Source organism: Pagrus major, chromosome 18, assembly GCF_040436345.1.
Source record: "Pagrus major chromosome 18, Pma_NU_1.0".
NCBI lineage: Eukaryota > Metazoa > Chordata > Actinopteri > Spariformes > Sparidae > Pagrus > Pagrus major.
The window spans coordinates 9,891,610-9,915,717 of record NC_133232.1 but is presented as its reverse complement, the minus strand read 5'-3'; the positions used below and the strand labels follow the sequence as shown (position 1 = coordinate 9,915,717).

The window sequence follows — 24,108 nt, the reverse complement described above, 5'->3', positions numbered from 1 at the left end:
AAGCTAATTAAATATGTCGTGCTTGCTCTTTAAGACAGGCAACAAGGCTCAGAGACGATCAATACTGAAAACTCTAAGAAGAGAGGACAGAGAGGGTTTTTATTATGTTTTGGTAGCATGAGGCATTTGCCGAATGTGCTCTTTGGTTTAATGTTGGGCAATTTAGTCTCAAGCCAAATGCGTGTTAGAATCGGTCTTAAACTTCTTTCAAGTATCAAATAAAGACTTTTTAATTTCCAGCTCAAAGAGTGCCTTAAAGCTTCAGTACTGAAGATATTCTTGGCATCTAATCTCTCATAAAACTTTTATTTCATAGTTAAGATTCAAATTCATCTGTCGCATTCGCACTAACGCACATCCAAACGTCTAAATGATGCCGCAAAATGTCATTTACTGGGGAGTCGGTAAGCAGAGCCATCTTTGTCTCTCTTCAGGGAGCATTCCACAGCCCAGAAGAAATAAACCATCCTCGCTACTTTACGACTGTGTTTGTGTTGTCAGTCGGCCAGAAGATCTCATGGTGAGGTCTCACATTCGACCAAATAGAAAGTATACAAAAAAACACACATTCAGGGAAATGTTAAGGGTTTTGTTGACCTTTGTTTTTGTTTTTGCAGAGGAACGACCGTAACCTGTGTCAGATTCACACACAAGCCTCCGGACAAAGAGCTGCTCATAGAGGTGGAGGAGGGCGCATACTTTAAACAGGGCTGCTCTTTTCATTTGTGATCACTGGTGGTAAATCAGGTCTGTCTCTTGGCGGGGTGGGTAAAGAAAGCTCCTTTCACGGCGGGGCAGAGTGGAGGTGGAAGATGTGGTTCGAGTCCTTGCCAGGGTGGGCTACCCTCTCTCCAAATACAGGAAACAAAAACACAGACCCACCCCAGAGTCACATAATCTCCTGAAAGGAGCTGTGGAATTTATAATGACTTATCTATATACTGTGGGCTAAGGAAGAAGATCTGCTCGTTAATTTTGGGCTAAAAAAAACTTGGGCAAATGTGTCACTCTAGGAAGGAAATGAGTAAAGCCTCCATCAAATGCCTCACAGGATGAGTGTCTTCTTAAAGTGGCCACATGCTCCTGTAACATTCCTCAGACTGAGCCAGGAATATAACCGTCTTAATTACAGCTGTGATTCATAACTAACGGGGGCTTTTATGTGTGGTTTTTGTGTGTGGCTATTTTCCAAGTTCCTTGCTGGCACAACCCCGCACCGCCTGCCAAGTGCCCCCTGTGACCAACTGGAAGAACTAAGAGTAAAATCGGGAAAAGAATGAAAATAATCATGTATTTTATGATGGTGGAAATCAATCTAATTGAAGTTGCTGTAACAGTGCAGAGCAGGAATGTGGTTGTTTAAGGGGAGCTATTATCTTTCACGGCTCCAGTGGCACACTGATACTATATTATTATAACTACTGGCACTGCAGTTGACAAATACATGCCCTCTCCATCTTTCCTCATCCCTCGCTCATGTTGGCTTTTTCTCTCAAAATCCTAAGTACAGCCTGCACGAAGGCTTGCTTTGTGTTTCCTTTAAACTGGGCTGTATCATTGTCATCTACTTCCTCCTTCATTCGCAGATTAGTCATGACATGCTGCCACACAGGAGGAGAGAGTTGAGTGGCAATATCTCAGATCTTGTTACATGTGAATTTTACCTCTATATGTTTCTGTTCCGATAGTTTCTAAAGTAAGAGAGATCAGGGAGATTTGTTACGAGATTAAGAATCTCATCAAGTCTTTTAACTCTGCTTTTAGGTATTTATTTAGCTAACTGTGCGTGAGCTATCTGACAAATGTTGTTTTTGATTTTAATAAATAATCATTAGGAAATGAGAGAGGGAGAGGGAGAGATGAGGAAAAATGTCCCCTGCCAGAGTTTTGGTTCCGTCAATGTCGATCTTTGAGGTCTAGTTAAAGTTAAACACTTTTAACTTTGACAAATTAATTAAAAGCAAAATCAGTTCAGTGAGAGAATCTAAAGGGTTCTGATTTGATAAGGGGATTTTTTTTTAATGTCAATCCAAACCCCTACATCTCTATATCGACATATTTCGGGCACTTCTGCCACAGTGATGTAATCAGAGTGCAGTGGCTGTGGCCTTACATGACTTATTAGAGGAGTTGAATGAGGTTGAGTTTGTATCTGTATCTGCACGTATTCAAAGCTGCTCGGGGTAAAAGCATCAGTTAAAAGTTGTGAAATATCAAATACATAGATGTGCTTACTGAAGCATAAGGAATACCCTTTTGCTAATAATAATATCACAGAAATGTTCATGAATATCTGTACTCCATGCAGAACTCCCTGGTACGCTCAGAGAACGCCTTCACATACTTACTACTTGAGTAACAGTGACTTTGACAAGCGTGCACCATAAACAATATTGGGCAGATGGTAGCCATTACAGTTCAGTGATGCCTCCACACGATAAAAAGATCACACACTAGGCTGGATCAAACGCCACAAGGGGATTAGGAGAAAAAATTATTCTGTAATTATTTTAATGAGGCCATGAGTGAAGTGAATTTTTGGAGAAACAATGCAAAAAACAATAAGGAGCGTCTTCAAAACAACCACAAATACATACAATTTCTGTTTTCTAATATATCAAAGTTGCATTTTTGAGTCAGCACAAAAAGTTCAGCGCAATTTTGAGAAATCATCACATTTATCACTTTGCCTGAGTGAGAAAATGATGAGAGTCTGGGGTATGAAGAAAAAAAAAAAAAACATGTCTGAGAGGCTGTTTCTATTTAAAAGCCCAACCCCCTGTCTCCCACCTCCACCCCGCCCTCTCGTTCCCCTTTCCCTTGCTCTCTCCCTTCTGCCGGAGGCCTTGTTAAATTGGCACAGATTCTGCCCGACTCCCAACCAAAATCGCTGCCTAAGTGTTTCCACTCCGCTACCCCTATCATGGCCTTACAGTAGCACAGCACACAGCAGAGGCAAGCTTCTCTCCATAGGGCTGCTGTCACTTGGGACATAAAGAAACGGCGCTGACTTCAGTTTTAAGTACGACTGTGCGCTTCAGACTGATTTTTCTAGTCCATTTCAAAGATAATACATGTAGACCGAGGCTTAATCAAAACCGAGTGATCATATAATGTGAGTCAGCCAGAGGGATACTGGATAGAAAAAATTCTTGTACTCCTCCTCACACAAACAGAACAGTCTTTGTTTGCTAGGCTTTAGCCGAGCGGATGCGAGTGAGGCATTCTGCTGCACTAGTCAGAATGCCTCCTTCTTCCTGCTCGGTCTCAGAGGTGTTGAAAACTTCCCAAAGCACATTCCTCTCTGAGACAGACACAAGGAATAACAGTTGAGCAAGTAAAGAGGAATTCAGAGTTTTGCTCCTGGGGAAAAAGTCATCTCTTTTTAGGAAAAAAAACATTCCAGCTGATGCAGATAGTATGTGTCAGACTCCAGTGGATTAAACACAAATCAAAGAAAACTGAAAGTCTTTGGTTTATACTTCAAAAGGCTCTTATATTCTGTCAGAAATCTTAAAAGGCATCGGTGCAGACTACTGGTGCACCAACTTTTCTGCAAAATGACCTTCTGGTTAAAGGTCAGTCCTCAAACTTTATCGACACTATACTCACACAACCACAAAGTTCCCATCACCGCAGACCAGAGTATACTGGGAAACCCACACAACCTCCACCGCAGACGAAATAGGCCGCTCGTATAAAATAGGAGTTGGCTTTGCACTGAGCATGAAAGTGGAGTTTTTTGGCAGGTCACTGCCATCCCTGACTTGTAAACAATATGGAGGGTATTTTTAGGGGACACTTGGCCTCAATTTGATACTCTAAAGTCCTTTGGTCTATTTTAGGTCCAGTGCTGCATGAATAAGAAGTATTCGCACTGCTGTATTCATAATAAGGCGCACAAGCTAATGGAGGACGAGGTAAGTGGGTGAATGTGTTTGTGACTACATCCGTGTATGTGTGAGGAAAAGAAAAGCCAGTCTAGCAGAAGAATTTCCAGTGTTGAACTAAAAGCGGAAGACTGAATCTAGACAAAACAAAGACGCTGCTAAAAGCAAAGGAGAAAGGCCAAGGCTCACTGTAGGTCTGTGGGAGCATCTCAATGCACAAACTCAATAGGATCCAATGAAACGCTGACATAATGAAAGCTTTAAATCTGGAACAGCATGTTCTAGGAAAAAAAAAAAAGGAAAAACAAAATCACATATGTCCTTCACTCCTCTTAGACGGGGGGCATCACATCTGATGTGTCAGTTTGCTCTGTTCCTCTGTTCAAAAGAAGTCTCGTTTTCCAAAGCGATCATTGGGCAATTGGAATAAAAGCTTTACAAAAGCTTGGCCACCCTCAAAGAAGCAGTAAAAAGGCAAAGAGATGAGAGCCTGTCCAAAAAAAGAAAAGAACGAAAAGAAAGAAGATAACTGCTGTTTATCAGATTGTTCCAAGATGAAATTCTCTTCAAACCGTATCAAAAACAAAGAGAACAGACAGCTCATCAGCCAGCAACATAAGAGGAGAGAAGGCAAGTCGGCAATCACACAACTCCCTGAGATACTCTGAAGGAAGTTACAGATAAAAAATTCCCATTAGCATTTACATCCGTGGTATATACGGCTATATATTCCCCTGGTGATTCACTGTCAACTTTATGTGCAACTGCAAATAAAATCAGACGATTTAAATCTATCGAGCAGAGACAGACACACACACTCATGCAGGGTAAACCAGAAAATACGATTTAATGCAAATTGCTGCTGAAAGGAAATCAAATAGAAAACTTCTTCTCCATCTGTGGGCTCAAAGTTTTGGAAAATGCTGTGTGGAAGCTTTCTACTACACTGTGATACCAATCCACAATCTAATCTACCACGGGCACCTACACAGAAGCTTTGATGTTAGAGGAAAGCGTGGGTGGACATGTCTTTGTGATTATGAAGTGGGCAGCTTGCATCACAGTTGGTTTGTTGAATTAGATGCACGACGCCCACAAAAGACTCAAAGTGAGTTCTGGTGTCCTAAAACCAGACTCCCCTTCCTCTCTCGCTGCCACTGTCAACACCGATCAGATCTACACGCTAAACTACACTTACAACAGTCTGACGCCTACACTTAAGATTTCACTTAATCCCCAACACTGCACCCAATCATTTACAACCTACTTTCAAACTACATTGTTGAGTTAAGGTGTAAATAACACATGGCAATCATTCTAATGAAAGGGGCTCTGATAACGGTCACACTGAGCTGCATCATGAAATTACACCAAATCAATACAAAAATGACATTTTAAAAGAAAACTTGAGTCCCCAAAGCCCTGTTGGTGACCTCTTCGATCCACGTGGCTTTTTAAGACTCAAGTAGTTTGAATTGACTGACTGACGCTGACTTCCTTACAGCTGCATTTACTTCAACTATTTAAGCCCAGACGTAGGAAACTGTGTAAAAATACAGCATAAGATTAAACTCAAACCATATTTTGGAATAATTTATGCCATTCTGCTGTTACATTTGGGCTGAAAGGATAAATTCACCGACATATTAAAATTCAGGCATTATCTACTCACCCCCATGCTGATGGAATGCTGGGTCAAGTTTCATAATCCATAAAACATTTCTGGAGCTTCACAGCAAAACAGCGTTGCAGCATTCTCCTAAACAACTGAAGTAGCTGGGGACTTTAAAGGCTCCATATGCCTTGCCTAGCATAATCTAATCTCTGGCAGCACCGATATCCTAAATTGATTAGAAAAGATGTTATTTACACCATTTTTTAAGCCAAAATCTTCAATGTGGCTGCTAAGCTAAAAGAAATGGCACGCAGCCCATCTGAAGCTGTTGCATGAGTTCAACCGTGCGTCAAGGGTGTAAATAATGTCTTTTCAATTTGGGATGTCGGGGCTTCTTTTTTCGGTTGTTTTTAACGTTTTTAAAAAAGTCCCCAGTTACTTCAGTTTTTTAGGAGAGTGCTGCTGTTTTGCTGTGAAACTCCGGAAATGTTTTGTTTTGTTGTTTTGTTCCATCAGCATGGGGGTGGGTAGATAGTGACTAATAATGAATTTTCATTTCTGGATACACTTATCCTTTCATTATATAAAACAATTCTGTAAATTCTGTTCTCTAAATTGTTACATTTTGATGGTTTGAAAACATGTTTATGAGAAAAGGAAATCACAGCATTGCAAACAATATTCATAATTGTAATAAGATGTAAGAATTCATATAAGTGGATAAGTTTACATATTCATCATCAAGCTATTAATCAATAGATGTGTATCGTTTCGAATCATTCATATTATACATTTTAGAGCTGCAACAAATGATTATCGATTCATAAGGTGATGTTTTTCTTGATTAATTGTTCTGTCAATAAAGTTATGAAAAAGGCCCAAAATAGTAGTTTCCCAGAATCTAAGAAGGTGTCTTCAAATTCCTTGTTATGACCTGACAGATCAAATGATTCTCAGGTTACAATGACTGAAAATGAAGAAAATCACAAATCCTGATTTTGGAGAACCTGACACCACAGAATGTTTGACATGTTGTATCAAAAAAATGCTGAAATTATGAACTGATTATCAAAATACTTGCTGATTATATGTGTATTATATTCTCAACATGTTTTGTGAGAGTTCAACGGACAATAGAGAGTCACAGACAAATGTTAATTGTAGAAAACACAGTTATGCAAAGGCACTATGAATCACGCTACGAGTGGACATAAACCAACACTTGTTTAAAGCCAGCTTCTCTAAAACAAGCCTACGCACCTTACCATCTCACTTGTAGCATACTTGCAGAACATCATGGATTTCTCCTGAATATACGGGAGAGACTCAATTCACCACCCACTTAAGGTTAAATGCTGTCAAACATGTTGTCGGTGCTGAATATCTGCAGGTTTTGCCTGTCAAAATGTCCGTGAGTGTTTAAAGACGATGCCATTTGAATTTTGTACATTACACATCATCTTAAAATATCCCTACTGTCTATAATCCACTGCATGACAGAGACAAATCACAACAAGGCCATAACCTGTATCAAACAGGTTTCTGATTGGCTGCCTGTTGAGCTACTCTACACAACACAGCAGCTTCCTTACTTCTATAAACTTTGCATCATCCCTACATGATGACACACAAGAAGAGCAACGCCACTGAGAAATCAAAACAAAGACCTGTCACGATGACACAGATACTTATTAGTTATCTGTAAAGTAACACTGGAAATGTTTAAAATTACAATTTACGGCCCAGAATTGAATATAATATTACAAACCTTTGGGACATTGTACTACACTGATATGGACAGTGCATATTATGCATTGAAAGAAGAAAGAAAATCAACATGTAGCTCATTCAGCCTTGAACCTGCCTGCATCTCCTGAGTGGGGAGCAGCTCAGAAACGATCGCTTAGACTGCTGGGATATTACGCAATGGCTTAAGAGGCGAGCCGAGGGCTTGAGAGGCTCCCACACTCAGTGGTTTTGGAAAGGTAGAGAGGGTACACACAGCAGCGCGAGTCTGCGGAGGAAGCTTCCTCCCACACAGTCAGGTTCTTGATTAATGTTTGCCAGCTCATCACCACAGAGCAGGCTGCTAGGCTGACAGGGAGATAATAGCAGCTGGTATGGTACCGTGTCATAGGAAATCAAGGAAGCGCTGCAACTCATACAGAGGTCTGCCATGGTGACCTTAATCTCTTTGGGCATGCAGTGATGTTAGAAAGCCCTTTGCATCTGTACTATTCAAAAAGCCGTGGCAGAAAAGGAAGCGCTGCAGGCTTTGTTTGTATCTGCAATTTCAGGTGAAATGTATCACATTTACACAGACAAACAGCTGACACTGAGCGGAATCAAGCATGAAGCAGCACTGACAGGTGCAGAGACTGTCTCATCTATCAAACTGTCTCTTAACATCAGCTCATTAAAGTCATGATTAAGGTATCATGATTATTTTGACAGTGATGCCTCGTAGGAAACCTTAAAGTTTCAACAAAGTCACATATGTCTTACTCTGTATCTCACCTATACACCAGGTACAAGGTATCAGGTACAAGAATGGCAAGAAGAGTGTTTTTGTAGGTATTCTTAATGGTATTTTAGAGTTTATAATTTCCTGGAAAATTATTAAAAAGAAATGTTGCTGACTCATCCTCAGCACTCGGGGGCGTGTAGTAATTTTTCATCCGGTAAATGTCTCTTAATTATTATGACACTGCGAATGATGTATAAAAGAAGGATGCCGCCAGAGTGGCGTGTTTCTGGGAGCCGGATCTCAGGGATTATTGTACAAAAACACTTATTTATGACATGAAACTGAATCATATTTTATGGAGAAAATATTCTCCAGTTTTCCCTCTGATGTCTGATGAATTTGAACAATGTAATTCAATAGAAGAGCTGGACTGTTTACCTGTGAACAGTTTGGTGATGGCCTTGTTCTGTCGTCGAGCAGAGCAGATGAGGAGCAGCCAGGGAGGCAGGAACTCGTGATGACTGGCCAGGAGTTCAGCGATGGTCCTGGGGGAGCCGGGGGAGGACCTCTGCTCCCCCTCGCCCAGCTGACAGCCTTCATCGATGGAGTCCACCAGCAGGAAGAGAGACTGCTGAGGAGGCTTAACACTCAGCAGAGGCAGGAGGACACATCTGGGGACAGAAGGAAGAAAGAAAGAAAATGTTATCATGTTTTCAGTGTATGACTATAAAGATTTTAGTTTTTGATATACAAACATTTCTGAAACACAGCACGTGTCTGTCTGAAAGCTGAATATAAATCGCTCTGGTTGGGATAATTCCCAAATGGACAGTGAAGGATAATTTTTTCAGAGTAGAACTTTCATGGCGAGCAGTAAACTGCAGTCAGAGTACAGTATAATTTCTCATCAAAATTGGCAAATAATCATTTTCCTTGTAGGAAGTGCACTTAGGAGAAAGCATTAGTCTGCCTGAGTTACTGTGTTTTTGAGGAAATGTTTGCTGCTATTACATTGTCAAGTTATTTTGTCTACAAACACAAACTGCAATCTGAGTGCATTACATATTCAACAGATTTTACTTGAACTATCTGTCCAAACCATTAGTCGCACCAACTAACAGTTTTTCTTTCTCCAAGCTGATCTACAGAAAACCTTCATGACTGCAAACAGTCTTCACCAGCTTCAGGTGGGAATGACAGGCAAGAGACATTAATGAAAGTTTGAATGAATGTTTCGAGTTTGTGCCACAATAAACTATGAATAAAATGAGTTTGTTGTCCTCTTTTAGCCCCATTAAAATAAATTCTAAGATAATTACATTTAGCTTTGGTTTTTTGTCCTTTCTGATACAAAATTGAATATCTTTGAGTCGTGGACAACAGACATTTGAGGACGCCATGTTTGGACTTTGTGATTTTCTGATATTTTATGAACTAATCAAATAATCAACAGGTTGTTGACAATGAAAATAATTATTAGTTGCAGCCCTAATAAGTTGACACCTTCAAAGTGACTTTTCAGTTAACTCAATGATGACCTGTGTGTGGACCATCAAACAATGGAACAGTGCTTTCTGATTGTTTGAATAAACTGCCAGGTATTTAAAATGTAAAAAACAAAACAAACGAGTGCATACTTATGCCACGGCCCAACAGTCCCCTTTAATTCAATCAAGCTTGATCCAAAATCAAATAAAACATATTTATTCACATTTCATCATGTTGTAAAATTAAAGAACGAAAACACTGTGAAATGGTCTTGTTAATTTGTTTGTTTTAATATATCAAAATCAATTAAAACTCAATCCGAGGCCCGTTTTTAATAGAATAGTAGTGAATTAGTGTTGATTCGGTATCAGACATGACTGTAAATCTGAGTCAGACATCAATGCAGATTCAATACTTCTGCTTGAAAACAGTTCACTGTAAATTCAAACATATCTTTCTATCTTAGAAGCAACACAGCACACACAGTCACCATGAACAAGACAGTGACTTTCTTGGGGCGTTTCATCCTCAGTTTATCGGTCTCAATTGGTCGAAAGTGTAGGCGTTTAAATATGTCTTCATCCAACCCCAGTTGCATCCATTAACGGGCCCAGCGCGGATGATTTGAGCTCACGGAAACGTCTCGAGCTGATCGAGTCATTTATAATTCACTGGGCTTTTTTGTTCCGGCAAAAAAACTTTCCCTGGGGCTAAATGTTCAGCCTTGAGATGATAATAAAGACGTAGAGGGAAATGTTTTCAGCAGCTATCATGACAACTAAACATGCAAGGCAAACTTATCTTCCTGCAAAATTAATACTCATGTTTGAATATCAACACCCATTAAAATCAGCCCCGTGGCATCCAGTGACGAGGCAAGTTCATTTGGTTAGCATTTTGTGAGTTAGCATCATATTAACACAAAAACATTTTTAATGCTACATTAACGTTTTGTCAACGCCAAATTGCAAGCCAGACATGGAATCTACTTGCTCCAGTTCAGCTTCAACTATAAACACTTGCTGAAGTGAGATAGCCAACAAATGCATTTTTCCCTCTGTGGAGTTGTGTTTGTGCTGGCATGATATCGGTTCCACTGTGACTGCCACCAACAGCATGAAGCAGCCATAAGACCTCCGTTTGGGAAAATGTCATTTCCTAACACTCATAAAATTACTTCCAGCTCAACTGGCTGCGATAAAGGATCTGAGGATTTCATATTAGTGGCATTTTAATCTGGGTCTAGGTTAATTAAACATTTAAAAATGGGGTGAACGAATCAATTAATTGACATGAAAACTTGATTCACGAGTGGAGACGGCTTCAGGGTGTCTGAGGGTAGCTGTTGTGTAGATAAAAATCGGTCACCTTCCACATGATGGGACTAACACTATTCCATAATGGAACTGACATTGGTTGTAAGCTTCGTCATAAAACACTAAAATACTGTTTTAATGAGACTTCCTCTGGATGCTCAACAGCCTGTCACTAAGCCCGTGGCTCCAAAGCCATTCCCTTTAAAGCATCTACAATTTTAGCCCAAGTTCATTATCCTTAAACACATGGGAGCAGAGATGGCTGGGGTGAAGGTCTGTGAGCATTCAGCCCAACGTAGGCCATTTTTACAATGACTTCCCCTTGGATACTGTGCAAGTGTACATATTGACACAGATTTCATGTTTGACAAAACTTCACAAAATAAGGTCATGTAATATCAGACAGGTCTGATGACATTTAATGCCATTTATTAGTTGCAATTTGTTTGAAATATTTAAAATTTTCGCAATGAGGACAGAGTAAAAAAACGTGTAAATGTCTTGCAAAACTACACTGGATTGTTAAGGTTTGTACGGACCATCTGTACTTCATAACACTGCTTTACTTATATTACAAGTCTATTTTCAAGTCACACTACAGGCAGCACTGCGAATTAAAACCATCAACTATCTGAAACAAATTTCCCAAATAGTTGCCATTCTGGGTTGCCATTAGAGCTGCAGCCAGAGATTATTTTCATTTATTAGGCTGTTGGTTATGTTTTGTATTAACTGTTATTATTTTTAGTGTGGAGAAAATGTCTTATCACAGGTTTCCATAGCCCAAAGCAATGTCTTTAATTAGCAAGGTTTTGTCCAACAGAACAGTCCAAAACCCTGAAAATAATCACTTTGTATTAAGAAAAGCAACAAATTCTCACATATTAGAAGCTGGATTCTTTCAAGCAAAAAATTCATATTCATACAACATTTGCTGGTTCCAGCTTCATACATTTAAGGGTTTTGCTGCTTTTCTTTGTTATTTATGGCAGTAAATGAAGAATCTGTGGGTTTTGGACTGTTAGTAGGACAAAAGAAGCAATTTAAAGATTTCACTTTGGGCTCTAGGAAATTGTGATGAGCCTTTTACTAGGGCTACAATGATTATTTTCATTATCGATTAATCTGCCCATTATTTTAACGGAATTTTAATCAATAAAATGTCAAAGATTTTGGAAAAATGCTCCCAATAATTTCCCAGAGGCAAAAGTGATGTCTTCAAAATTTTTTGTCCAACCAAAAGCCCAAAACCCAAAGACTCTTCATTTAAGATCATGAATGAATCACATTTAAGGAGCTGGAAGCAGCAAATGTTTGACATATCTGCTTGAAAAATGACTTAAATGATTAATCGATTATCAAACTTGTTGGCAAGTAAGCTTCTTTTGATCAACTCATCGATTAATCAACTTATCATTACAGCACAACATTTTACAAATTTTTTTTGACACTTTATAGACTCATCAGTTATTTGATTAATCATTAAAATGTTGTTGTCCAAGATGAAATCCCTCAAAATGTAGCTTCCCCTCAAGTAACCACTGGACAGTTAAAAATGTTTTGGCAAAGGTTCAACAAACTTAAGCTTCTATTCAAAACGTGCAGTTTGAACCCTCAACAGGACAGAAATCAGTACAAACGGTCTCCAACCTGTCCGCTTTGTCGTGATGTTGCTCAGCCTTTCAGAAACACAGTCAATCACCCCTTCTGATGACTGCAGCTCACAGAGAACCTGCAGCGCCATCTGGGAGCCTTGCCAAAAGGAATGTCCATCCACAGGGGTGACTGTGTGTGAATGGTTGTGTCTGAGGCCATGTTGCCTACTGAGACAATCAAATCCACAGTGACAGCAAGTGGGCAAAACAAAGAGTCATTCTTCTCTCACAATCCAGCTACTTTCGGCCTGTCAAAGAGTCAAAAGACGAGGACTGCAGACAAAGAAAACTCCATGGGACGCTGGAGAGAAATAAGCTCAGGAAAAGCTGATTTAGTTTGCCACACAAACCTGATGCATACCTGAGCCAGAAAATTAAAAGTATTTCAGCCCACACACCACGGTCTTCGACATTTGTACCAACGATTTTGGTTCTCGCTCAAGTCCTCAACATATGCCCAAGTTGATGCCAATTGCTATTTAAGACTGAAAACAAGGGAGAAGAAGGGGGATGTGAAATGCATCTAATGCACCCACCATCTGTCGTGTTGTGTTTGCGACAGCAGCAGCCATCGCCCCCCACCACAATGTGCAAAGTGAAGCTTTCAGTGTGACGTTTAGTGAAGATGTCTGTGCCGACAGGGCAGCACCGGGCACCCAGCCAACGCCTTACAAATTTACACAGCTCATTTTATAGAGCGGGCGTAGAGCCTGAAATACATGCCACATACCCAAACACTCACACACATGAACACTGACCAGGATTCAGGCAAAAGCTTAAGAAAACAGAGGGTGAAATAAACTATCCATGTCCGGCCTTGACACTGCTCTATTAATGGAAAAAAAAGGCCAACTGGTGAGTCGAGCCCTCAGCTTCAGACAGATCACCACGCAGAGCAATACTGACAAAGCTTTCTGCCACGATCAGTGGAAAACCAGAGAGGCCTTTTCATTAGAAGAACCCCCATCTCTTCATTTAGTATCGAGTCAATTTGGAGGAAGCCTGCTCAGCGTCTTTGCAAAGTCAGGAGAGCTTAGTGCCACAGAGCTGAACGACAACAGCTGACTCATGCAGACTCATCCAAAGTGAAATAGACAACTATATTGCAGATTCTCCTCTCGCACTTTCTTATACGATTCGTACATTATGCATTACGTTAGTGCAATCATGTTGTTCAAAGCAATCACACTGATTAAGACAATAAGAGCGAATGGCGGTGAGAGCAAAGAACAGAACAGCTGAACAGCTAGGCTCAGACACTAACTGTATTCTTACTGTTTCGTTGGCCATATGCTCCAATTTCCTCCTCAATCTGTTATCATTTCATTCCAGTTTTATCTGATTGGACATAAACTCGAAATCTAAGCCTTCATTACAGGTTTTGTTCACTGGGAATGCGTTGAATACAGCTTGTTTTTGAAAGCTTTTAACAAATCAAAGGTTCGATGCAGAGTGGTTACAGTGGAGCAGAACAGCAGTTACATAAGCTGCGGACAGACGTATTTACATTAATTTGCACTGAGAGCCTTTCATTAGATAGATAACTCTCTGAGGATGTCAACCTTGCAGCAGTAAATTAGTTATTTTTCCAAAATACAGAAATGGCCATTAAAGTAATTTCTTCAAAACGACTGAGTAGAGAATTGGGCGACGTTTTTATAAAATCCTCATTAAGCTTAAATAACCGCATCGTGTCTCAGCACAAATTATCTTAAACCATGACATTTTTGTTTATTAAAAGCACATTCCTCCTGACGTGAAGCCAATCTGGCCACAATTCATTCAGCGAGTGAGTTGTTGGTTCCAGACTGGAATGTGAAGCCCCAATTCTGGTGAATTTCTCTTGAACATTTCATCTCCTCTGTTTTCAGCACAACTATGAGGAATGAATCCAGGGATGGCTATGTCAGCCTCTCGGTCAGTTCAATATCTCAACAAGTAAATTCACTTTCGAAAGGATGGGTTGCCACGGAATTGTGTACAGACTTTCAGAGTTCATAAATTCAAGAACTTTTCAATCACTTTCAAGTTAATTAAAGAGGCCTTTATCATCAGATCCAAATTGTTATTCTAAATGCATTTGAGAAAAATATAGTTTACAGAATTCATTCATACCCACAGCAATGAATTCATATTGTCACTTTTGTCATTTTAACCAGCTGTTCATATTTACTTCGATTGTATGTTTTAATCATGATTATCTAAGGTTCGCTACTGTCAACGCCAGGAGACAAAAAAATATACATCATGACAGGATTGTTTCATTTCAAATATTAAGACTTTTGGTTTACATCAGTGATTGTGTAGATGAAACACCAGATTATATTGAAAAACAATCACTTTTCCATGTGTTCATTCAAATTCATAAACACATTTATGATCCCTAGAGGAAAAATTGTGGTGATCCCCTGACTGTTAATCTAGCGCCATGATCAGGTCAAAAATTGGATTTGTCCAATACTTTGGTTTATGACTAAAAACCTGCATTCCCATGAGCCTCAGCTGTACCTACACGTCTCAAAAGCACCTCATAAATATTAGGATACAACGTACTAACACAATGAGATTTCTGAAGATTAACCATCAGTAATGTGGATATAATGACTAAGTGGTTAAAGGTCAGTATTACAACAAGTAGAGCAGTCTGCTAAGTTTAGAAAATGACATCACTTTACTGTAATGCAGACTTTTAAACCAGGAAAATACCACACTTATGACATATCACAATATAATGTTATCCAAAATCTAAAATGATATAAAGTCTCATACCATGATAACGATGCCCAGCCCTACTTCATAAAAATATGACTTCCTTAAAAAAAAGAAAAACTATAGTATCATTTTGGCACCAGTAGACGCCCAGCCTTACTCTCTCAAAGCTGAAACTCTGCACGTTCCATGCAAGGCCACACCTCATCAGCCATGTCAAAGCAGGTGTTTTCCACAAACTGCCAAAGGATGACCTCATGTAATAAAGTAACACATCAGCAAAAAACTCCAATCACTTAGGAATGGTCCTGTAAGTGTTTAAAAAGTGCTTGTTTCTGCCGTTCTTTAAACATGCTGGACAATGTGAGAATCTGATCTCAGCTTAATGGATTTGCACAATCAATTCTGTGCTGGATCCTAAGCAGACAAATGCCTCCAGCTGTCTGAGAAACAATGTCCTGCAGACTGCTTGGTTGGGGGGGGCTGAGGAGCGCGTGAGAGCCAAATCTGGGTGACTTGCACACCAAAACAACTGTTTTCTTTTATAAACAAGCCAACAATGGTTCCCCATAATCAACCCATGCTAATTTTGTTAAAATGATAAAGTGATATCTACTGATCTTTGTGATGAAGTCTTGTGACGGTTTTGATTCCAAAAAGCTCTGTCATGGGACCGATCACACACAATGATCACATTGTTTTTGTGAATGTGAGGTCTGCATCTGATCCACCCTTTAATTACGTCACACCAGACTGTTGTTGTTAAGAGGTATGACTCTCTCCTGACTATTTTGTTAACAGGTTGTTAAAAATTTAAAGACTTAAAATAGAAGAAAAATACTAATTAAAAACATTCAAATTCAGTCCCTTCTGTCATCTAACAAACTTCTTTAACCCGATAATGAAGCCTATTAATGATTTGCAAAAGTGTAAACATACTCCACACTTCTTTTAGGGCCAGCACACATACCTCAGATAACTATTCCAAATCCCCCAAGCGCTTCCCAACCCAGACGAGGTGTGCATTCCTGGCCAGCTATCCAATACTGTCAAAGGAATCTGAAATTTCATCCTTCTCATCCCCCTCCCTCTTCTCCCCGTTGACACTCCTGCCTCAGTTTGCCTCCAAAACACTCTCCGCTCTCCTCCTGCTGCTTATCCTCACACAAGGAAACACAAGTATCTGTCCACATGTGCAAAAGCCTCAATAAGTGAATACAAACGGTTCACATGGATTTCAACACTGAACGAATGCCAGCCGAGACAGGTACACAGCTTTACCTTGATTCAACAGATCTGTGGTTACAAACATCAGCGGTGTGAGCCGTCTGGCACAGTTAAGATGAACATCTAGTGCTGAAATGACAAGTCGATCATCAGAAAACAATCTTTGATATTTGACTAAAAGCCCAGAAAACATATTTGCTTCATCAGCGTCTTACTATGAGTGACGAGATCCAACATACACAAAGATTCTGCCAAAGTTTGGATATTTCACAGCAGAGATTTATGCATTTCTGTGTCTGTCCTTGTATTTCTCACTGGTTTAGAAGTGGGCGGATTCAATTGGAAAAAGGGGGTTGTCACATAGTTACGCCCGCCAATCAGAGTGTAGCAACATTTGAATCAAAATATGATGACAGCTGTGGGGTTGTTTGCTTATGTTGCCAAACCACTTGTCACTCGGCTGTGATCAAACCACACCTACACAGTCTTTATGAGGCGGATTAGCTGGATTTTAAGGTATTGAACTCTTCATAAACAACATCTAAAGATGTTTTTCAGAGCTTCAGCTTAAAATGTTGTTTATTTAGTAATGAATATTCAATGTTATAGAGAAGTTGTTACAGTTATATAGTTACAGATATGTATTATTTTCAGGGTCTTTAGCCTGAAATTTAGAAATGTATCAAGCAAAATTGCCAAACAAATACTGGTTCTAGTTTCTCGAAAGTTTTAATTTGCTGCTTTCTTTGGTTTTGCATCATTTTGAATTGAATACTTTCCAGTTTTGGACTATAGATCAGAGCAGATAAGCAACAAGACCTAACCTTGGGATCTAGAAACATATGAGAGATATTTTTCACAATAATTATGTTATCGACCAATCGTACATTACATTACGACTGATCAATTAATATATACAGTATGACCTCAATTATTTTTGCTGACCATGACACTGCCGTTGTGTTTACATGCATGTTAACTAGGGATGCAACAATATTCCATATTTTATCAAACCGTTCAATACGCCCTGTTAGGTTCAATACACAAAGGCAAACAATACAATACATTACAATACAATACAATACTACAATAATGTTTGCTGTTTAACTTGATTGGATACTGCATATGTTTTTTATGGAAGGCAATTAAGATAAGTGTTACATTTTTATAATAAGGTTTGTGGTTTGACTATATCTGCTTTTAATTATTTTTACATGCAATATTGCCTTTGCTAGTGTGAGTAGTTTTATATTAAGATATCGAAACCGTACCGTAACGGTGGCCCAAAAACTGTGATGCATACCGAACTGTGGTAAAACTCTACCGTTGCATCCCTAATGTTAACAAAGGTATTAGAGCATCGACAGTTAATTGGTTAATCAATTGGTTTTCAACTATCAAATTAATCACCAACTATTTTGATAATTGACAGCTGCTTGAGCAAATTTCTCTAATTCCAGCTTAAAATATGAATAATTTCTGGTTTACCTATACATAAAGTTGAATATCATTTGATTGTGGACAAAATAAGATGTTTGTGGTCATCATCTTAGGCTTTGAGAAACACTGACCGACATTTCTCATCTTTTGCTGAAATTTTGTAGACCAAACAACTTATCAGTTACTCGAGAAAATGATAGACAGATTTTATCAGCGTTAGTCACCGACATAGTCACCAACATTTCAGTGAAAATGATGAAAAAAAGACTTCAGCTCAAACTCAAACTTTTTTTCACATCTTATTGTTTTGGCTGTGTGGTTTCATTTATGTTTTATTTATTTGGGATTTATAAATATTTTCCTCACATTCCAGTTTCAGTGTCTGAATATTAAGAATAACAGAATCAATGCTCTCTGAAAGGATGTACTTGGAATATGGTGTAATATGACGTATGGTCTTAAAATGACAGTGATATCATTGATCACAATTATTTCTACAATAAGAGACAATACATTGTCCAACAAAAAGTAGTTTTGTTGAATGATATACTGTCTACCACTGTATATACAGGTCTACAACAGACTAACTGTTCAATCAGAAAGCTCCAAATTCAAGTTACAGCCCTCCTTTTCCTTCATGAATGAGTTTAAACTTGCTTCAACTCTTCCTCTGCAAACCCATTATACAAGTTTGAGCACCATCATATATGAGCTTTATTTGAGTGGGATGATAATATGAATGAGTTATGTGTGCCCACACAAGCACGTAGGCACATCCACAGACACACAAACACAAAGAAACCCACGCACAAACCCACGCACAACACACACACACACACACACACACACACACACACACACACACACACACACACACACACACACACACACACACACACACACACACACACCATCCGCCAGTGGTGTGGAGACAGAGGCTGGCCTCAAATTGCTGAGTCATCATTGCAGCCGCACCAGTGCTGCTGTTTCTCCTCATCTGCTCGACTGGAGTTGATGCGTCACACTGGGAGCCTTTTTTTTGGTTTCAAACGTGGCCCTAATCTGCAGCGAGTTTTCCACAGCCGTGCACCACATGAAAGGCAGGGGGCCGCTTTCATTTAGTATCCCTTAACCCCAATAAGCAGGGCCGCCCAATGTGCAACAGTCAAAAAGTCAACACAAAAGGAAAAAAAGCCGCAAAGCTCCCTCTCCGACTTCATAAAAAATGTCTCGGTTGGTTTTACTTGAATTCGAAATGTGCCACAAGTTGAGATGTGTTCAAATCAGACAGAGCGAGGCTACAGACACATTATTTGAGGAATTTTAGGTAACCATTTAATCACAAGACATCTTTACAAACATCTTCACATTTATTTAAATCTCTCGGTTTGCACCTCACAATTTCCTACATTTCCGGGAGGCAATAACATGAATTCACTTGTCATAATCTACTAAAAACAGTTTGCCTTGAGCCGGTAATACCATGCTGTCTTGTAAAATAACAACTTAAAAAAGCCAAACAATATGTTAACTGGAGGCCACCAGACTAGATGCAATCATGCTTCTTTTTTGATTCATTTCACTAGTTATATGAACAGCTCTTTGGATCAAACAAAAAGGCGCAACGATTTACAAAGAAATGTTTAAAGAAGCTGCCAGAAAATCATCATTTTTAACAGTCTGACAGAAAAATCTCTAAACTGCTGCATCAATTGCTTCCATGGACACACTGTGAGAATGAAACACTGCCAAGAAACTTCAAGTCTTGTTCAGAAATTTAAGCCACGGTCATACATCATTTCTGAAGTCGGTGCCCTTTACAAAGAAATAGAAACTCGTCTGGCTACTATTCAAGCCGAACTCGTGCTCGATGGAGAGCAGCCCAACAACAGATCCACATAAGGTCACACCTAAACTAAATGGCAGCTTTGTCCCATCAGCAGAAAAAAAACCTGTTGCCTTTAGTTTGACCCACATGGCTGGGTTAACTCCACCTATTTGAAGCCTGCTCTTTTGTCTAGAAAGTGAGGCATGTTGGATGGCAGCAAGCTGACTGGTTGTTTAAAACTCACAAATTCATTCAAACCAGAGGACTCCAGTCAAAACATGGCAGTGGCCTTTGATAAGGCTAAGACAGACACCGAAGAGACAGAGGAATGTGCTTTGGCTCCGCTACAAATAAAACCCTTGATGACACACTGCAGCTCAAGTGTCAAACCCTTCAGATACTAATGGAAATGAATTTGACCCAACCAGGCAGTCCATGTGCCACAAGTCTCAAGTTTATTGTCTAAACAAGACAGGAGGTTGTACTGGTAAACTTGAAGCAGAGGAAAATCAAACTGAAAGGTGAAGCTGCCTTTTATCTGGAGGACTGTGAATCACGACCTTAGCTGGCAGGCTCCTGTTCTGCTAGCGCATAACATTACATTTAGTAATATACAAAATAAAAATGCATTCTAGCAAAGCTGGGTGATATGGTTGAAATTAATATAACAATATAACACTGTTAAATCTGACAAGTTGATCTTACTTAAAAAAAACTGGCTGACTTGAAAAATGTAAGTAAATAAGAATATCAATCTTAAGTTTCCTTTATATCTTCTTTTTAGTTTAATTCAAATGTATTTAGTTAATTTTTGTGAAGTTGTTACAAAATGGCAGGTGAAAGCAACTGTGTGTATTAAGGATAGTTTTCTCTAACATATTAAAAAGGTGCAACTAACGATTATTGTCATTAAGTCATTGATAAATATGTTTTTCATTTAACCAATTAAAAAACAAAATGTGCATCACAGGTTCCTTTTGGCCACATCTTTATGTGTCACGTTTAATCAAAGAAACAGTCAAAAACCATTGTGTAACACAACAACGTCAATCACTAAGTATGTTTTAAACCATACTCATATTCACTTGGACAATAGAAATGTATAAAGCACTAAAATATGATTATTGATGATTGAAACATTTAAGAAATGTCGAAGAGCTGAGGCCTCAGGTTATTTCTGCTTCTACAATAACAGCTACTCCTACTACAACTACTACTACTACAACCAGTGAGTATCTAACTGCATAAACCATATTTACAGTCTTCAGGTCATTGTGCTTTGTGCCTAAGCTGCCAGTAAGGACTCAGAGGTCACATGCTCAGTAATATTTCTAGGAATTGGAATCTAGGAAAAGGTGGTTGGATGACATGAAGAGGAGATTAGATCCCACAATAACTCCCAGACTACACGTTAGGTTTGTCTAAGGTTGATTTTGATCGTTTTAGACTAAACTTTTGAATTTTAAAAGGGGAGTTTAGTATTCTGAACCAGAATTGTATGCCTATAAAGGAGCGTGGACATTTTGAGAGAATATAGGTCAACAGAAAGCAGTTAAGAAACTGTTTTGCTGGTGACTAATCAACTATTTCTCTGGTGGGCGGTGCTGCGCTTGAGAAAATTTTGACTCATGACCTCAGTATTTCTAAGATTCTAGCTCCAGCCCTGCTTGTGTCTCACTTGAGTATTTCCATTTTATGCATTATTTTATTTCTGCTTCACTACACTTCAGAGAGATATATCATACATTTTACTCCAACACATTCATCTGACAGCTACTTTGCAGATTCTGATTTCAGGAGACAAATTGTATAATACGATTCAATGTGACTGATATAGATTTAACTAAACAACAGCATATAACATACTAACAACCAGCTCTACTTTTACCTGCTACAACATTGCAGTGAAAACACATTCATTTTAAAGAGCACTTTTACTTTCAATACTTCATTACATTTTGATGATAATACTTCTGTGCTGGTAGAAGAAGTACTCAGATCTTTAAGTTGATAAAAGTAGAAATACTATAGTCTCAAAATGCTCTGTTACAACTAAAAGTATAGTAGAATTAACAGCAAAATGTACCAAGTATCAAAATACTCGTTATGCAGAATGGCTCCTTTCAAAGTGTAATATTAGACAGTACATGTAACAAAATTTTTTCATGTTGTAGACTGTCAATGTGGAGACAATATCAGATACTTTATATACTACTGAGTTAGATTAGTAGTACAGTGCTGCACTATATCATAGAAGTATTTCAAGAGATTTTAAGTGAAAAGTAATAGTAACTATGAGTGTCAAATCTAGTAAAGTAAAAAATACAACATTTCCATCTGTATCGTAGTGTAGCAGAAGTATAAAGTAGCAGACAATGGAAGTACTCCGGTAAAGTACAAGTATGTCAAAAATGTACTTGGAAATACTTGAATATATTTACTTAATCACTCGCTTTAACTCAAAAAATTATGAAAGTAGAGACTTCACTTCAGCAGTAGTTCAGCTTTTACTTAAGTGAAGAATCTTAACACTTTTTCCACTATTGAATACGACAACTACTTCTATTACTCAACTCTAGATTATATAGTTGCACATGTGACAAAGAGATTAAAACAAAGAACTGAGGTAGTAAAAAATGATAAAATGTGGTAAAAAAAAGTGCATAAAATATGTGATGCGGGTTTACTGATAGAAAACGACAAAACACAACTTTAAATAGCTGGTTGTCTGGTTGTCGGTGGTTGCAGATGTACAGATGGGAGAAGCAGCGATCAGGCTGCACACAGTGGACGTAAACCCGTGTCTGAACCAGTTTCAATGTATTAACACAAGACTGGTGATTACTATCAACAAACAGACCTGTTTGTCTTTGACCAGGCTAAAGAATTTGACAGGGCCTCTTGCATTCACTCACTAGCTAACATTTAAAATCACAGCTGGAGGGGAATTGTGGTGGGTGGGGGTCAAAACCTCCCCAAAAATTTGTGTTAAACAAGACGCTTAACCAACAGAAACTTGTATAACTTTAATTGAGTAAAGTCAAGGCCTGAATCTGTTCAATCAAAACGAAGTATGCTCCCCTCTGAATTTTTATCCCTGATGTAAATTAGTGGTCATAATGTTGGACTAATAGTAAAGTTTTACGCCCTCCCATTTCTCTCTGTTTTTATTATTTCTTTACATCACTGCCAGACACAGCCGACAGTCTCGGCTTGCTGAAACCAGATAGCATCTCGAACAGCAGGGGAGCCGCTCAGATTATTTGTGTACAACGGTGTTTGAAACACTTCTACACCCGAGATGACGATAAGGCATTCACCGAAGTGCTTATTTGGCTCACAAACAAAGACAGGCGGCGGTGATAAGCCTTGTGTCTTTGTCGTCCGCAAATTTAGGGCCTGAGGTTTCAAGCGCCGCACGATATTTGCTTCATGAGGCGAGGCTGAGTAAATGTGACTGTCTGCAAAAAAAGGCCTTCGACATCCAGCGTGACACAGAGCAGAGCTGAAGCGAGAAGTCCGCTCCTGCTGAGTTCAGTCTCTGTTTATGTCCTTACGATAACCTGCCTTTTATCTGAGAGGGTCAAACTGAAGTCAGAGTCGCCGACAGAGGCCGCATGATTACGAGCAGATGACAAGGGCAGCGCTCACTTCCTTGGGAACGTGAATGTTAAAAAAAAGAAGGCGTTGGTTGAGCTGTTGACTCGGGTGAGCGTTTAAAAAATGATTTACCTTGCTGAACGTTTGACCTACTTTTTCCCCCTGGTGTGTGATGTTGAGATGGTGCAATAAGCATCACCAGATGGCCAGACAAGAAGCGTGAGTGTGTGTGTTCAGTGCTGCATTCCAGCCTGTGTTGCATAGACTGCCTGACCTATACTGTGTAGACAAGTTGTGCAAGTAACCCACATACACACACGCTCACGCGCAGCTCCTTTTAAAGCCACTGCCTACAATAACAGTCCATCTTGATCGTGTTACATGCCCAGGCAGGACGCTGGAAGTGCACAAACCTACTGTACTTCAGTTTCACATGTGCACTTCATCTTTCTGCGGCGCAGTCACTCAGGTCAGTCATTCAGTGAGTCAGTTGCAGTTCAAAGCTTCTTCCTCACGAGTCTCCGGCCACCTGAGCTCAGCTGCGACTTAAAAATATCTGACCTTTCTTGAGTCAGAAGCCAAGCGGGGACAGTCCCACCCAGCATGCCACACCAGGGGGGAAAACCAACAAAACCATGACATCAAATAAGTGGAGAGGCTGCTGAGGCGGAGCTATGCTCTGAGTGTGAGCAGCCAGGAAAAGAGGGGGGGAGGGGTGCAGCGGGGTCAGGAGGTGGAGAGGAAAGGGAGGGGGAGGGGGCCTGGAATTTTACATTTCCAGGCAAGCCAAATTCCTAGATTTCAGACATCACCTGGAACCACCAGAGGAGTTTTAGGGTTTGAAATTGATTGCTCTTATTCTGGATGTGAAAA

The 24,108-nt window shown here is 39.4% G+C and overlaps 1 protein-coding gene across 2 annotated transcripts in view; it reads right to left on the bottom strand.

Annotated features, from left to right (window-relative positions):
• The window catches only part of ankrd50 (ankyrin repeat domain 50), a 41,865-nt gene that overhangs the window by 13,766 nt on the left and 3,991 nt on the right, over positions 1-24,108 (bottom strand). For both annotated transcript variants that reach the window (XM_073486892.1, XM_073486893.1), the window contains exon 3: positions 8,411-8,643. In XM_073486892.1, the coding sequence (XP_073342993.1) occupies positions 8,411-8,643 (233 nt within the window). The remainder of the gene's footprint in view (positions 1-8,410; positions 8,644-24,108) is intronic.